Source organism: Pleurodeles waltl, chromosome 2_1, assembly GCF_031143425.1.
Source record: "Pleurodeles waltl isolate 20211129_DDA chromosome 2_1, aPleWal1.hap1.20221129, whole genome shotgun sequence".
NCBI classification, from domain to species: domain Eukaryota; kingdom Metazoa; phylum Chordata; class Amphibia; order Caudata; family Salamandridae; genus Pleurodeles; species Pleurodeles waltl.
The window spans coordinates 727,327,393-727,344,693 of NC_090438.1; the positions used below are offsets into that span (position 1 = coordinate 727,327,393).

At 49.4% G+C, this 17,301-nt stretch overlaps 1 protein-coding gene across 1 annotated transcript in view; it reads right to left on the bottom strand.

Moving 5' to 3' along the window:
• The window catches only part of RIOK1 (RIO kinase 1), a 297,153-nt gene that overhangs the window by 166,562 nt on the left and 113,290 nt on the right, over window positions 1-17,301 (bottom strand). Inside the window, exon 7 of the mRNA XM_069217290.1 lies at window positions 8,299-8,411. Within this exon, the coding sequence (XP_069073391.1) occupies window positions 8,299-8,411 (113 nt within the window). The remainder of the gene's footprint in view (window positions 1-8,298; window positions 8,412-17,301) is intronic.

A 17,301-nucleotide genomic window follows, 5' to 3' on the forward strand; every position in this document is an offset into this window, starting at 1 on the left:
CTTTCATTTGCATCAGCCATTTGAGAGGTCTGTGGTCAGTTTGAACTAGGAAGTGAGTCCCAAAGAGGTATGGTCTCAGCTTCTTCAGGGACCAAACCACAGCAAAGGCCTCCCTCTCAATGGCACTCCAACGCTGCTCCCTGGGGAGTAACCTCCTGCTAATGAAAGCAACAGGCTGGTCAAGGCCATCATCATTTGTTTGGGACAAAACTGCCCCTATCCCATGTTCAGAGGCATCTGTCTGCACAATGAACTGCTTAGAATAATCTGGAGCTTTTAGAACTGGTGCTGAGCACATTGCTTGTTTCAGGGTGTCAAAGGCCTGTTGGCACTCTACAGTCCAGTTCACTTTCTTGGGCATTTTCTTGGAGGTGAGTTCAGTGAGGGCTGTCACAATGGATCCATATCCCTTCACAAACCTCCTGTAATACCCAGTCAAGCCAAGGAATGCCCTGACTTGAGTCTGGGTTTTTGGAGCTACCCAGTCCAGAATAGTCTGGATCTTGGGTTGGAGTGGCTGAACTTGGCCTCCACCTACAAGGTGGCCCAAGTAAACCACAGTTCCCTGCCCTATCTGGCATTTGGATGCCTTGATAGAGAGGCCTGCAGATTGCAGAGCCTTCAAAACCTTCTTCAGGTGGACCAGGTGATCCTGCCAGGTGGAGCTAAAGACAGCAATATCATCAAGATAAGCTGTGCTAAAGGACTCCAAACCAGCAAGGACTTGATTCACCAACCTTTGGAAGGTGGCAGGGGCATTCTTTAAACCAAAGGGCATAACAGTAAACTGATAATGCCCATCAGGTGTGGAGAATGCTGTTTTCTCTTTTGCTCCAGGTGCCATTTTTATTTGCCAGTACCCTGCTGTCAAGTCAAAGGTACTTAAGAATTTGGCAGCACCTAATTTGTCTATGAGCTCATCAGCTCTAGGAATTGGATGGGCGTCTGTCTTGGTGACAGAGTTGAGCCCTCTGTAGTCCACACAAAACCTCATCTCTTTCTTTCCATCTTTGGTGTGAGGTTTGGGGACTAAGACCACTGGGCTAGCCCAGGGGCTGTCAGAGCGCTCAATTACTCCCAATTCCAGCATCTTGTGGACTTCCACCTTGATGCTTTCCTTAACATGGTCAGACTGTCTAAAAATTTTGTTTTTGACAGGCATGCTGTCTCCTGTGTCCACATCATGGGTACACAGGTGTGTCTGACCAGGGGTTAGGGAGAAGAGTTCAGGAAACTGTTGTAGGACTCTCCTACAATCAGCTTGCTGTTGGCCAGAGAGGGTGTCTGAGTAGATCACTCCATCTACTGAGCCATCTTTTGGGTCTGATGACAGAAGATCAGGGAGAGGTTCACTCTCTGCCTCCTGATCCTCATCTGTTACCATCAACAGATTTACATCAGCCCTGTCATGGAAGAGCTTAAGGCGGTTCACATGGATCACCCTCTTGGGGCTCCTGCTTGTGCCCAGGTCCACCAGGTAGGTGACCTGACTCTTCCTTTCTAGCACTGGGTAAGGGCCACTCCATTTGTCCTGAAGTGCCCTGGGAGCCACAGGCTCCAGAACCCAGACTTTCTGCCCTAGTTGGAACTCAACCATTGCAGCCTTTTGGTCATACCAAAACTTCTGGAGCTGTTGGCTGGCCTCAAGGTTTTTGCTTGCCTTTTCCATGTACTCTGCCATTCTAGAGCGAAGGCCAAGTACATAGTCCACTATGTCTTGTTTAGGCTCATGAAGAGGTCTCTCCCAGCCTTCATTAACAAGAGCAAGTGGTCCCCTTACAGGGTGACCAAACAGAAGTTCAAAGGGTGAGAATCCTACTCCCTTCTGTGGCACCTCTCTGTAAGCGAAAAGCAGACATGGCAAGAGGACATCCCATCTCCTTTTGAGCTTTTCTGGGAGCCCCATGATCATGCCTTTTAATGTCTTGTTGAATCTCTCAACTAAGCCATTAGTTTGGGGATGGTATGGTGTAGTGAATTTGTAAGTCACCCCACACTCATTTCACATGTGTTTTAGGTATGCTGACATGAAGTTGGTACCTCTGTCAGACACCACCTCCTTAGGGAAACCCACTCTGGTAAAGATACCAATGAGGGCCTTGGCTACTGCAGGGGCAGTAGTCGACCTAAGGGGAATAGCTTCAGGATACCTAGTAGCATGATCCACTACTACTAGGATATACATATTTCCTGAGGCTGTGGGAGGTTCTAGTGGACCAACTATGTCCACACCCACTCTTTCAAAGGGGACCCCCACCACTGGAAGTGGAATGAGGGGGGCCTTTGGGTGCCCACCTGTCTTACCACTGGCTTGACAGGTGGGGCAGGAGAGGCAAAACTCCTTAACCTTGTGGGACATATTGGGCCAGTAGAAGTGGTTGACTAACCTCTCCCACGTCTTGGTTTGTCCCAAATGCCCAGCAAGGGGAATATCATGGGCTAAGGTCAGAATAAACTCTCTGAACGACTGAGGCACTACCACTCTCCTAGTGGCACCAGGTTTGGGGTCTCTGGCCTCAGTGTACAGGAGTCCATCTTCCCAATAGACCCTATGTGTTCCATTTTTCTTCCCCTTGGACTCTTCAGCAGCTTGCTGCCTAAGGCCTTCAAGAGAGGGACAGGTTTCTTGTCCCTTACACAGCTCCTCCCTTGAGGGTCCCCCTGGGCCTAAGAGCTCAACCTGATAAGGTTCAAGTTCCAAAGGCTCAGTTCCCTCAGAGGGCAGAACTTCTTCCTGAGAAGAGAGGTTCTCTTTTTCTGACTGTGTTGCAGTTGGTTTCCCAACTGACTTTCCTTTTCTCTTGGTAGGCTGGGCCTTTCTTCCAGACTCCAGCTCTACTTTTTCACCCTGTGCCTTGCATTGTGCTCTTGTTTTTACACACACCAGTTCAGGGATACCCAGCATGGCTGCATGGGTTTTTAGTTCTACCTCAGCCCATGCTGAGGACTCCAGGTCATTTCCAAGCAGACAGTCTACTGGGATGTTTGAGGAGACCACCACCTGTTTCAGGCCATTGACCCCTCCCCATTCTAAAGTTACCATTGCCATGGGATGTGCTTTAGTCTGATTGTCAGCGTTGGTGACTGTATAGGTTTTTCCAGTCAGGTATTGGCCAGGGGAAACCAGTTTCTCTGTCACCATGGTGACACTGGCACCTGTATCCCTCAGGCCCTCTACACTTGTCCCATTAATAAAGAGCTGCTGCCTGTATTTTTGCATGTTAGGCGGCCAGGCAGCTAGTGTGGCTAAATCCACCCCACCCTCAGAGACTAGAGTAGCTTCAGTGTGGACCCTGATTTGCTCTGGGCACACTGTTGATCCCACTTGGAGACTAGCCATTCCAGTGTTACCTGGATTGGAGTTTGGAGTGGAACCTTTCTTGGGACAGGCCTTGTCTCCAGTTTGGTGTCCAGGCTGATTACAGCTACGACACCAGGCCTTTTGGGGATCAAAGTTTTTACCCTTGTACCCAGGATTGTTTTGTGAAGAGGCTCTGGGCCCACCCTCCTGTGCAGGTTTTTGGGGGCCTGTAGAAGACTCTTTACTATTTTTATTTTTGGCTGTCTCACCACCTTTCCCCTGGGGAGGTTTTGTGACCCCTTTCTTTTGGTCACCCCCTGTGGAAGTTTTGGACACCCTAGTCTTGACCCAATGGTCCGCCTTCTTTCCCAATTCTTGGGGAGAAATTGGTCCTAGGTCTACCAGATGCTGATGCAGTTTATCATTGAAACAATTACTTAATAGGTGTTCTTTCACAAATAAATTGTACAGCCCATCATAATTACTTACACCACTGCCTTGAATCCAACCATCTAGTGTTTTTACTGAGTAGTCTACAAAGTCAACCCAGGTCTGGCTCGAGGATTTTTGAGCCCCCCTGAATCTAATCCTATACTCCTCAGTGGAGAATCCAAAGCCCTCAATCAGGGTACCCTTCATGAGGTCATAAGATTCTGCATCTTTTCCAGAGAGTGTGAGGAGTCTATCCCTACACTTTCCTGTGAACATTTCCCAAAGGAGAGCACCCCAGTGAGATCTGTTCACTTTTCTGGTTACACAAGCCCTCTCAAAAGCTGTGAACCATTTGGTGATGTCATCACCATCTTCATATTTAGTTACAATCCCTTTAGGGATTTTCAACATGTCAGGAGAATCTCTGACCCTATTTATGTTGCTGCCACCATTGATGGGTCCTAGGCCCATCTCTTGCCTTTCCCTTTCTATGGCTAGGATCTGTCTTTCCAAAGCCAATCTTTTGGCCATCCTGGCTAGCTGGATGTCCTCTTCACTGGAGTTATCCTCAGTGATTTCAGAGTTGTTGGCCCCTCCTGTGAGGGGACCAGCATCTCTGACTATTATTTGTGGAGTCAGGGCTTGAGAGGCCCTGTTCTCCCTAAATAGGACTGGTAGGGGGAATTTTCCTCCAAGTCACTATCTTCATCCTCTGTGTTGCCATCCTCAGAGGGGTTGGCCTTTTCAAACTCTGCCAACAGCTCCTGGAGCTGTAGTTTGGAAGGTCTGGGGCCCATTACTATTTTCTTTATTTTACAGAGTGACCTTAGCTCCCTCATCTTAAGATGGAGGTAAGGTGTGGTGTCGAGTTCCACCACATTCATCTCTGCACTAGACATTATGCTTCTAAAAGTTGGAATACTTTTTAAGAATCTAAAACTAGTTCTAGGTTCTAATTCAACTTTTTACCAAACCTTTAAACTCTACAAGAAATGCTAACAGGGACTAACACAAGGCCCTAGCAGGACTTTAAAGAATTTAGAAAACTTTTCAAATTGCAAAAAATCAATTTCTAATGACAATTTTGGAATTTGTCGTGTGATCAGGTATTGGCTGAGTAGTCCAGCAAATGCAAAGTCTTGTACCCCACCGCTGATCCACCAATGTAGGAAGTTGGCTCTGTATGTGCTATTTCAAAGTAAGGAATAGCATGCACAGAGTCCAAGGGTTCCCCTTAGAGGTAAAATAGTGGTAAAAATAGATAATACTAATGCTCTATTTTGTGGTAGTGTGGTCGAGCAGTAGGCTTATCCAAGGAGTAGTGTTAAGCATTTGTTGTACATACACATAGACAATAAATGAGGTACACACACTCAGAGACAAATCCAGCCAGTAGGTTTTGTTATAGAAAAATATCTTTTCTTAGTTTATTTTAAGAACCACAGGTTCAAATTTAACATGTAATATCTTGTTTGAAAGGTATTGCAGGTAAGTACATTAGGAACTTTGAATCATTTCAATTGCATGTATACTTTTCAAGTTATTCACAAATAGCTATTTTAAAAGTGGACACAGTGCAATTTTCACAGTTCCTGGGGGAGGTAAGTTTTTGTTAGTTTTACCAGGTAAGTAAGACACTTACAGGGTTCAGTTCTTGGTCCAAGGTAGCCCACCGTTGGGGGTTCAGAGCAACCCCAAAGTTACCACACCAGCAGCTCAGGGCCGGTCAGGTGCAGAGTTCAAAGTGGTGCCCAAAACGCATAGGCTTCAATGGAGAGAAGGGGGTGCCCCGGTTCCAGTCTGCCAGCAGGTAAGTACCCGCGTCTTCGGAGGGCAGACCAGGGGGGTTTTGTAGGGCACCGGGGGGGGCACAAGCCCACACAGAAATTTCACCCTCAGCGGCGCGGGGGCGGCCGGGTGCAGTGTTAGAACAAGCGTCGGGTTCGCAATGGAAGTCAATGAGAGATCAAGGGATCTCTTCAGCGCTGCAGGCAGGCAAGGGGGTCTTCCTCGGGGAAACCTCCACTTGGGCAAGGGAGAGGGACTCCTGGGGGTCACTTCTGCAGTGAAAGTCCGGTCCTTCAGATCCTGGGGGCTGCGGGTGCAGGGTCTTTTCCAGGCGTCGGGACTTAGGTTTCAGAGAGTCGCGGTCAGGGGAAGCTTCGGGATTCCCTCTGCAGGCGGCGCTGTGGGGGCTCAGGGGGGACAGGTTTTGGTACTCACAGTCGTAGAGTAGTTCGGGGGTCCTCCCTGAGGTGTTGGTTCTCCACCAGCCGAGTCGGGGTCGCCGGGTGCAGTGTTGCAAGTCTCACGCTTCTTGCGGGGAGATTGCAGGGTTCTTTAAAGCTGCTTCTTTGGATAAAGTTGCAGTCTTTTTGGAGCAGGTCCGCTGTCCTCGGGAGTTTCTTGTCGTCGTCGAAGCAGGGCAGTCCTCAGAGGATTCAGAGGTCGCTGGTCCCTTTGGAAGGCGTCGCTGGAGCAGAGTTCTTTGGAAGGCAGGAGACAGGCCGGTGAGTTTCTGGAGCCAAGGCAGTAGTTGTCTTCTGGTCTTCCTCTGCAGGGGTTTTCAGCTAGGCAGTCCTTCTTCTTGTTGTTGCAGGAATCTAGTTTTCTAGGGTTCAGGGTAGCCCTTAAATACTAAATTTAAGGGCGTGTTTAGGTCTGGGGGGTTAGTAGCCAATGGCTACTAGCCCTGAGGGTGGGTACACCCTCTTTGTGCCTCCTCCCAAGGGGAGGGGGTCACAATCCTAACCCTATTGGGGGAATCCTCCATCTGCAAGATGGAGGATTTCTAAAAGTTAGAGTCACCTCAGCTCAGGACACCTTAGGGGCTGTCCTGACTGGCCAGTGACTCCTCCTTGTTATTCTCATTATTTTCTCCGGCCTTGCCGCCAAAAGTGGGGGCCGGGGCCGGAGGGGGCGGGCAACTCCACTAGCTGGAGTGTCCTGCGGTGCTGTGACAAAGGGGTGAGCCTTTGAGGCTCACCGCCAGGTGTTACAGCTCCTGCCTGGGGGAGGTGTTAGCATCTCCACCCAGTGCAGGCTTTGTTACTGGCCTCAGAGTGACAAAGGCACTCTCCCCATGGGGCCAGCAACATGTCTCTAGTGTGGCAGGCTGCTGGAACTAGTCAGCCTACACAGACAGTCGGTTAAGTTTCAGGGGGCACCTCTAAGGTGCCCTCTGGGGTGTATTTTGCAATAAAATGTACACTGGCATCAGTGTGCATTTATTGTGCTGAGAAGTTTGATACCAAACTTCTCAGTTTTCAGTGTAGCCATTATGGTGCTGTGGAGTTCGTGCAAAACAGACTCCCAGACCATATACTCTTATGGCTACCCTGCACTTACAATGTCTAAGGTTTTGTTTAGACACTGTAGGGGTACCATGCTCATGCACTGGTACCCTCACCTATGGTATAGTGCACCCTGCCTTAGGGCTGTAAGGCCTGCTAGAGGGGTGGCTGACCTATACTTGCATAGGCAGTGAGAGGCTGGCATGGCACCCTGAGGGGAGTGCCATGTCGACTTACTCGTTTTGTTCTCACTAGCACACACAAGCTGGCAAGCAGTGTGTCTGTGCTGAGTGAGAGGTCTCCAGGGTGGCATAAGACATGCTGCAGCCCTTAGAGACCTTCCTTGGCATCAGGGCCCTTGGTACTAGAAGTACCAGTTACAAGGGACTTATCTGGATGCCAGGGTCTGCCAATTGTGGATACAAAAGTACAGGTTAGGGAAAGAACACTGGTGCTGGGGCCTGGTTAGCAGGCCTCAGCACACTTTCAATTGTAAACATAGCATCAGCAAAGGCAAAAAGTCAGGGGGCAACCATGCCAAGGAGGCATTTCCTTACAAAGATGTACTGTTTTTTTTTTTTTTTTTAGAAGTGCTATGGGATCACCTACATGGGAGGGACTCTTCAGTGCTTATGATTATCAATGGAGTTCCCTACGCGAGAAGCAGAGTTACATGGTTGTGGTGACCACCACCCCAGCCTCTAAACAGTTCTTTTAAAGGGGTTCCCACTCAGCTGTTGCCAATTCATGCTTTCTCATGAGGAAATTGTCACTCTCCTGCTCATCATCTCCTAAAAACAAACTTCTGAAGATTGCACACAAACTAGGTTGTAAACTAAGCACATGGTGAAAGGTAGTTTAAAGAATGTCAACAGCAGAGTTGAAAAACACAGGCCTTTTACGTATGAGCATTATAAACCTGACTCGCACAAATCATAGCTTTTTTAGAAGTCCGGTGTATGGGACAAAGACTGAACTGCAAAGCACAAACACAAAACAGATGCAGTTCTTTACAAAGCAAAGCAGATTAGAATTGTACACAGTCCACAGAAAAAAGTATAAGTGTTGGGGAGACATGAATCCATGGAGTGCTGCAATGCACAACTCTGGGCATCAATTTTTTAAAACATACTTTGGCACAGCCTTTGATCCGACCGCTCAGAGGCAAAGGGTTCATAGAGATATAAACTTAAGAGGACTCTGCATAATAAAATGCTTAAAGAACTGAACAATCATGAGAAAAATGTGGAGTACAGATCAATTTGCACTCACCTAAATTCTCCGCTTACATATTTATCACGATCTTTAAACATCAATATTGAAGTTTTATAAATCTTTATTGCACGATTCTCCCCACTGGATGTACTGGCATGATATACATTGGCCTGAAAAAAGAAACAATACTTTAATGATGCCTCCAAATAAGAGGATAAACAATGAGTTTGGCTTGCGGCTTCAAGGCCTTTCTTTTATCTGTAACAAATAGGCAACACAAATACTCAGTCTTTTGGAGGAAATCCTTCATGACAATTTGCCTGTGCACCAGACAAATCGACGCAACAGTGTAGAATTTATAAATATGCAAGCTAATTACTATTTTATGTAAAGAGCAGGGTTCAGCACTAGGCATTAACCCCTTAATGTCACAACAGCAGAACCATAATATAAACATCACAGATAACAACTGAATGAAGAATATCTACAACAGTATAACCACCATCTGCATACTAGAAACTCCCTCTTATGAATGCTGCTCCTCAGGCAGCTAAGTTTATCTTACCCTGCATTTATTTTTTAATTTGTATTGGTTGTGCTGAACTGAGGGAAACTAAAGAGGAAGATAGATTTTAAAGTAGTACATAAATGTGTTTAATTCAGTTTTTTCATGGTTTGTTGTATAATATAGAATGCAGGAGTTAATCACTTATTGCTGGTAATTTCAATAATTAAGAGTCAAACAAATAATCCACCTTTGGAAAGTTCAGTCGTGAGGTTCATATCTGGATCTGGTTTTTGTTTGGTGTGCACAGCATGCAATTGTTTAGGAGGGACGTAGATGTGTGCCTTTGGGGAGAAAGCATGCCCAGGTGTGCCTGGTCTTTGGCAGTTGTAGGAAGGCCGAGAACAAGGGCTTTGAAATGGCATGCCATCTGGATTTGTACAGCTTTAGGAGCACAATAGTCTCCGCAACGGCATGTGTAATATTGAAAATGTCACTTACCCCGTGTACATCTGTTCGTGGCATTAGTCGCTGCAGATTCACATGTTGTGCATAGTCCGCCGTCTGGTGTTGGGTCGGAGTGTTACAAGTTGTTTTTCTTCGAAGAAGTCTTTTCGAGTCACGAGACCGAGGGACTCCTCCTCCTTTGTTCCATTGCGCATGGGCGTCGACCCCATGTTAGATTGTTTTCCCCGCAGAGGGTGAGGTAGGAGTTGTGTATGTTAGTAATAGTGCCCATGCAATGGATTGAATAAGTATGTACCAAATAAGGTTTAAGTAATATATTTACAAATGTACAAATGTTGAAGATAACTTCCAAACGGCTACAGGCTCCCGGGGAGGCGGGTGGGCACATGTGAATCTGCAGCGACTAATGCCACGAACAGATGTACACTGGGTAAGTGACATTTTCAGTTCAATGGCATGTGTAGCTGCAGATACACATGTTGTGCATAGACTAGTAAGCAGTTATCTCCCCAAAAGCGGTGGCTCAGCCTGTAGGAGTGGAAGTAGTCTGAAATAAAGTTCTTAGTACGGCTTGACCTACTGTGGCTTGTTGTGCGGATAGCACGTCTACACAGTAGTGCTTAGTAAATGTGTGAGGCGTAGACCATGTGGCTGCCTTACATATCTCATTCATTGGAATGTTTCCTAGGAAGGCCATGGTAGCGCCTTTCTTTCTGGTTGAATGTGCCCTTGGTGTAATGGGCAGCTCTCTCTTTGCTTTGAGGTAGCAGGTTTGGATGCACTTAACTATCCATCTGGCTATACCTTGTTTTGATATTGGGTTTCCTGTATGAGGTTTTTGAAATGCAATAAACAGTTGTTTTGTTTTCCTAATTTCTTTTGTTCTGTCAATGTAGTACATTAATGCTCTTCTGATGTCTAATGTATGTAGTGCCCTTTCAGCTACTGAGTCTGGCTGTGGGAAGAACACTGGTAGTTCTACCGTTTGATTTAAGTGGAACGGTGAAATACCTTTTGGTAAAAATTTAGGATTGGTTCTTAGGACTACCTTATTTTTGTGTATTTGAATAAAAGGTTCTTGTATAGTAAACGCCTGAATTTCACTTACTCTTCTTAGAGATGTGATGGCAATGAGAAATGCAACCTTCCACGTTAAGAATTGCATTTCGCAAGAGTGCATGGGTTCAAAAGGTGGGCCCATGAGTCTTGTTAAGACGATGTTGAGGTTCCATGAAGGAACAGGTGGTGTTCTTGGTGGTATAATTCTTTTTAGGCCTTCCATAAACGCCTTAATGACAGGTATCCTAAATAGTGAAGTTGAATGGGTAATCTGCAGGTATGCAGATATTGCTGCGAGGTGTATTTTTATGGAAGAGAAGGCTAGATTTGATTTCTGTAAATGTAGTAAGTATCCCACTACATCCTTTGGAGATGCATGTAATGGTTGAACTTGCTTATTATGGCAGTAGCAAACAAATCTTTTCCATTTGCTTGCGTAGCAGTGTCTAGTGGATGGTCTTCTAGCTTGTTTTATGACTTCCATACATTCTTGTGTGAGGTTTAAATGTCCGAATTCTAGGATTTCAGGAGCCAGATTGCTAGATTCAGCGATGCTGGGTTTGGATGCCTGATCTGTTGTTTGAGTTGAGTTAACAGATCTGGCCGGTTGGGTAACTTGACATGGGGTACTACTGATAGGTCTAGTAGTGTTGTGTACCAAGGTTGTCTTGCCCATGTTGGTGCTACTAGTATGAGTTTGAGTTTGTTTTGACTCAATTTGTTTACTAGATATGGAAGGAGAGGGAGAGGGGGAAAAGCGTACGCAAATATCCCTGACCAGTTCATCCATAGAGCATTGCCTTGAGACTGCCTGTGTGGGTACCCGGATGCGAAGTTTTGGCATTTTGCGTTCTCTTTTGTTGCAAATAGGTCTATTTGAGGTGTTCCCCAAATCTTGAAGTAAGTGTTTAGAATTTGGGGGTGAATCTCCCATTCGTGGACCTGTTGGTGATCTCGAGAGAGATTGTCTGCTAGTTGATTTTGGATCCCTGGAATAAATTGTGCTATTAGGCGAATGTGGTTGTGAATTGCCCTTTGCCATATCTTTTGTGCCAGGAGGCACAGCTGTGTCGAGTGTGTTCCCCCTTGTTTGTTTAGATAATACATTGTTGTCATGTTGTCTGTTTTGACAAGAATGTATTTGTGGGTTATGATGGGTTGAAATGCTTTCAACGCTAGGAATACTGCTAACAATTCGAGGTGATTTATATGCAGCTTTGTTTGATGTACGTCCCATTGTCCTTGGATGGTGTGTTGACTGAGGTGTGCTCCCCACCCTGTCATGGAAGCATCTGTTGTTATCAATCAATCAATCAATCAATCAAACATTTGTAAAGCGCACTATGTACCCGTCAGGGTTTCGAGGCGCTGGGGGGGGGGGGGGGAGGGGGGGGTAGCTGTTAGCGGTCGAAGAGCCAGGTCTTGAGGAGTCTCCTGAAGGTGAGGAGGTCCTGGGTCTGGCGCAGTGAGGTGGGGAGAGAGTTCCAGGTCTTGGCGGCGAGGAAGGAGAACGATCTGCCGCCGGCGGTCTTGCGCTGGATCCTGGGGACGATGGCGAGGGCGAGATTGGCAGAGCGGAGTTGACGAGTGGGGGCGTAAAAGTTGAGTCTGGAGTTGAGGTAGGTAGGTCCGGTGTTGTGTAGAGCCTTGTGAGCGTGGGTGAGGAGTTTAAAGGTGATCCTCTTGTCCACGGGGAGCCAGTGGAGGTCCTTCAGGTGAGGGGGAGATGTGACATCGGCGGGGTATGTCAAGGATCAGGCGGGCGGATGCATTTTGGATACGCTGGAGTCGTTTGATGTCTTTTGTTGGGATGCCTGTGTAGAGTGCGTTGCCGTAGTCAAGTCTGCTGCTGACGAGGGCTTGGGTCACCGTCTTTCTGGTTCCTGTTGGGATCCACTTGAAAATTCTGCGGAGCATTCGAAGGGTGTTGAAGCAGGAAGAGGAGACGGCGCTGACCTGTTTGGAAATGGTGAGGGCTGAGTCCAGGATGAAGCCGAGGTTTCTTGCGTGGCTGGCTGGGGTGGGTGGGGGTCCGAAATCGGAGGGCCACCAGGAGTCGTTCCAGGCCGAAGGGGTGCGCCCGAGGATGAGGACTTCCGTCTTGTCGGAGTTGAGCTTCAGGCGGCTGTCGTTCATCCACTCGGCGATGGCTTTTAGTCCCTCGTGGAGGTTGGTTTTGGCGGCGAGTGGGTCTTTGGTCAGGGAGAGGACGAGCTGGGTGTCGTCGGCGTAGGAGATGATGCTGAGGTGATGTTGGCGGGCCAGTTTAGCGAGGGGGGCCATGTAGACGTTGAACAACGTAGGGCTGAGGGAGGAGCCTTGGGGGACGCCGCAGATGAGGTTGGTGGCTTTGGAGCGGAATGGGGAGAGGCGGACTCTCTGGGTTCTGTCGGAGAGGAAGGATGAGATCCAGTTGAGGGCTTTATCCTGGATGCCGGCTTCATGGAGGCGGGTCAGTAGGGTGCGGTGGCAGACTGTGTCAAAAGCGGCTGATAGGTCGAGGAGGATGAGGGCCGAGGTTTCGCCGTTGTCCATTTGGGTTCTGATGTCATCTGGGCGGCGAGGAGAGCAGTCTCGGTGCTGTGGTTTCGTCTGAAACCGGATTGAGAGGGGTCTAGGATGGAGTTGTCTTCGAGGAAGTGGGCGAGCTGTGCGTTGACGATCTTCTCGATGACTTTTGCTGGAAAAGGGAGGAGAGAGATCGGTCGGAAGTTTTTGAGGTCGTTGGGGTCAGCCTTGGGTTTCTTGAGGAGGGGTTGGATTTCTGCGTGTTTCCAGCTGTCTGGGAAGGTGGCGGAGTCGAAGGAGAGGTTGATGATCTCACGGAGTTTGGGGGCGATGATGGCGTTGGCTTTGTTGAACACGTGATGAGGGCATGGGTCCGTGGGGGAGCCTGAGTGGATGGTGTTCATGGTTGTTATTGTTTCGGTGTCGTCCACGTGGGTCCAGGGGGTGAGGCGGCAGGGGTGGGGTCTGGCGGCGGAGTGGCGTTGAAGCTGTCGTGGATGGTTGTGATTTTCTGGTGGAAGAAGGTGGAGAGGTCGTCGCAGAGTTTCTGGGAGGGCGGGATGTCGTTGGAGTTGGCGTTGGGGGTTTGAGAGTTCCTTCACGATGCCGAAGAGTTCTTTGCAGTCGTGGGCGTTGTTGTTGATGCGTTCAGTGAAGTGGGCGCGCTTGGCGACTCGGATCCGTTGGTGGTGTTCACAGTTGGCGTTTTTGAGGGAGGCGAGGTTGTCGGGTGTGCGCTCTAAGATCCACTTCTTCTTGAGCTTCTGGCAGAGACTTTTGGAGGCGGTCAGTTCGTCTGTGAACCAGGCTGTTTTTTTCTTTCCTTGGTTGGCGGTGGGTTTCTTGAGTGGGGCTAAGGTGTTGGCGCAGTCGAGGATCCATTGATGGAGGTTGATGGCGGCAGTGCTTGGGTCGGTTGAGCCGGGTGGAGGGTCTTTGGCGAGGGTGCTGGTTAGTTGGTCTTGGGTGATTTTTCCCCAGCGGCGGTGAGGAGGTCGAGGGATGCGGTGGTGTTCGGTGAATTTCGTATAAGAGAAGTGGACGCAGTGATGGTCGGTCCAGTGGAGTTCGGAGATGTGGCTGAAAGAGATGTGGTTGCTTGAGGTGAAGAGGGGGTCAAGAGTGTGTCCGGCGATGTGGGTGGGAGTGTTGACCAGTTGACCGAGTCCGAGGTTGAGGAGGTTGAAGGTCAGTGATGCGGTGTTGACGTCGTCGTTATTTTCCAGATGGTAGTTTAGATCTCCCAGGAGGATGTAGCCTGGGGAAGCGAGGGCGTGTGTGCTCGCGAGGTCGGCGACGGTGTCGCTGAAGGGGGCTCTTGGTCCTGGAGGGCGGTATATGAGGGTTCCTCTGAGGGTCGTGTTGTGGTCCGTGTGGATCTGGAAGTGGAGGTGTTCGGCTGTCTTGAGGGTGTCGTCTGTGTGAGTGTGGATTTTGAGGGTAGATTTGTGGGCGATGGCTATTCCGCCGCCGATTCCGTTGGTTCGATCTCTTATGGTGATTTTGTATCCCTCCGGTATGGCGATTGCGATGTCCGGGGCCGAGGAGTCGTTCCACCAGGTTTCGGTCAGGAAGGCCACGTCAGGGGCGGTGGTGTCGAGTAAGTCCCAGAGTTCGATGGCGTGTTTTCGTGCGGAGCGTGTGTTGATGAGGATGCAGTTCAGGTGGTTGGTGTTGGAAGTTCTTGTTGTTGGCTTCGCCGTTCTGTCGCAGGAGAAGTTGCAGGAGTGGCAGGAGAAAGGTCCTTTTGTGTGCTTCGGGGTTGCAAGGAAGCACTCTGCGGAGGGGCCGGGGTTGAGTGCGCGGAGTTCGTTGGTTGAGTAGCGGACGTAGGTGATGCGGGGGCGTGAGGACCAGGGGGGGTGGCGCTGGTCGCGGTCCAGGCGCGGACGGGCGCAGACGGGCTTGCCTCTGGCGCGCCAGCAGCGCGTCCGCTGCGTGGGCGCGCAGCGCCAGCCATTAAGAAGGGAGGGGGGAGGGAGGAGCAGCTGGGAGGCGGGAGGGACTGGAGAATGGGGGTGCGAGGGGGACGGGGGCACGAGGGGGGCGGGGCCGCAGGGAGGCAGCGGCAGGGATCGGAACGCTTGGGGGAGCGCACAAGGGGCAAAAATCACAAAAACAAGCAAAATTAAAGGCAATCACAATAGAAAAACACAAAGTAAGAAATACGGTAATGGCACAGTACACGATCGGGGAGACAGCAATCAGGGGGGCACAACGGGGCAGAAGCGCCGGCGGCGAGGCACAGAAAAATCAGAAAAACAACTTACAGGACGGCGGAAGCGGCACACGGGTCAAGTGGAGCTAGGCAGAGCCCACTGGACACCAGGGATGAGGCGCAGGAGGATGCCTGCGGGTGGAGGAGGGCCTCGAACACGCAAACAGCAGCGTGGTCGGGGGACAGAGGCAGGAGGCAGCAGGTTGGTGCTGCGGTCGTGGGGGGCGAGCTCAGGACCTGAAACAGGTCAGAGGTCGCTCACTCGCGACGCGCAGCGCCAGCCATTAAGAAGGGAGGGGGCAGGGGGGAGGGAGGAGCAGCTGGGAGGCGGGAGGGAGCGGCAAATGGGGGCGCGAGGGGGGCGGGGCCGCAGGGACGCAGCGGCAGGGATCGGAACGCTTGGGGGAGCGCACAAGGGGCAAAAATCACAAAAACGAGCAAAATTAAAGGCAATCACAATAGAAAAACACACAGTAAGAAATACGGTAATGGCACAGTACACGATCGGGGAGACAGCAATCAGGGGGGCACAACGGGGCAGAAGCGCCGGCGGCGAGGCGCAGAAAAATCAGAAAAACAACTTACAGGACGGCGGAAGCGGCACACGGGTCAAGTGGAGCTAGGCAGAGCCCACTGGACACCAGGGATGAGGCGCAGGAGGATGCCTGCGGGTGGAGGAGGGCCTCGAACACGCAAACAGCAGCGTGGTCGGGGGACAGAGGCAGGAGGCAGCAGGTTGGTGCTGCGGTCGTGGGGGGCGAGCTCAGGACCTGAAACAGGTCAGAGGTCGCTCACTCGCGACGCGCAGCGCCAGCCAATAAGAAGGGAGGGGGGAGGGAGGATCGTTATCACGTATTGTGGCACTGGGTCTTGGAAAGGCCGCCCCTTGTTTAAATTTATACTGTTCCACCATAGAAGCGAGATGTATGTTTGGCGGTCTATCAACACCAGATCTAGAAGGTGACCATTGTGATGCTAGGCACTGTTGTAAGGGCCTCATGTGCAGTCTTGCGTTTGGGACAATGGCTATGCATGAGGACATCATGCCTAGGAGTTTTAATACCATCTTTGCCTGTATCTTTTGTGTTGGATACATGGCTTGTATAGCCTTGTGAAAATTTTGAACCCTTTGTGGACTTGGAGTGGCTATTCCCTTTGTTGTGTTGATTGTTGCTCCTAAGTATTGCTGTGTTTTGCACAGCAGAATGTGAGATTTTGTATAGTTGATGGAGAAACCGAGTTTGTAGAGTGTTTGTATGACATAATCCGTGTGGTGTGAACACTTTGTTAGGGAGTTGGTCTTGATTAGCCAATCGTCTAGGTACGGGAATACGTGTATTTGCTGCCTTCTGATGTGTGCAGCTACTACTGCCAGGCATTTTGTAAATACTCTTGGTGCGGTTGTTATACCGAACGGCAACACTTTGAATTGGTAATGTATTCCTTTGAATACGAACCTTAGGTATTTCCTGTGCGAGGGATGTATCGGTATGTGGAAATACGCGTCCTTTAGATCTAAGGTTGTCATGTAGTCTTGTTGCTTTAGCAGTGGTAACACGTCTTGTAGCGTGACCATGTGAAAGTGGTCTGATTTGATGTAGGTGTTTAGTGTTCTGAGATCTAGGATTGGTCTCAGTGTTTTGTCCTTTTTTGGTACTAGAAAGTACAGTGAGTAAACTCCCGTGTTTTTTTGTGTACATGGTACCAATTCTATTGCGTCCTTTTGCAGTAATGCTTGAACTTCCAGTTCTAGAAGGTCTAGATGTTGTTTGGACATATTCTGTGTTTTTGGTGGGACATCTGGAGGGAGTTGGAGAAATTCTATGCAATAACCATGTCGGATAATTGCTAAGACCCAAGTGTCTGTTGTTATCTCCTCCCAAGATTTGTAAAATTGACTTAGTCTTCCCCCTACTGGTGTTGTGTGAAGGGGTTGAGTGACTTGTGAGTCACTATTTGGTTGGAGGGGTTTTTGGACTTTGAAATTTTCTCCGGTTTCTAGGGAATTGTCCTCCTCTGTACTGGCCCCAAAAGCCTCCCCTTTGGTACTGTCCCTGGTATGTAGACGGTGTTGTTTGTGAGGTACCGGCTTGTGTGGCTTGACCCCGAAACCCCCCTCTGAAGGTTGTTTTGCGGAAGGTGCCGAAAGTGCCTCTGCCCTGCGGGGAATAGAGTGCGCCCATGGCCTTGGCTGTGTCCATGTCCTTTTTCAATTTCTCAATTGCCGTGTCGACTTCGGGACCAAACAATTGTTGTTCATTGAACGGCATATTGAGCACCGCTTGCTGTATTTCCGGTTTAA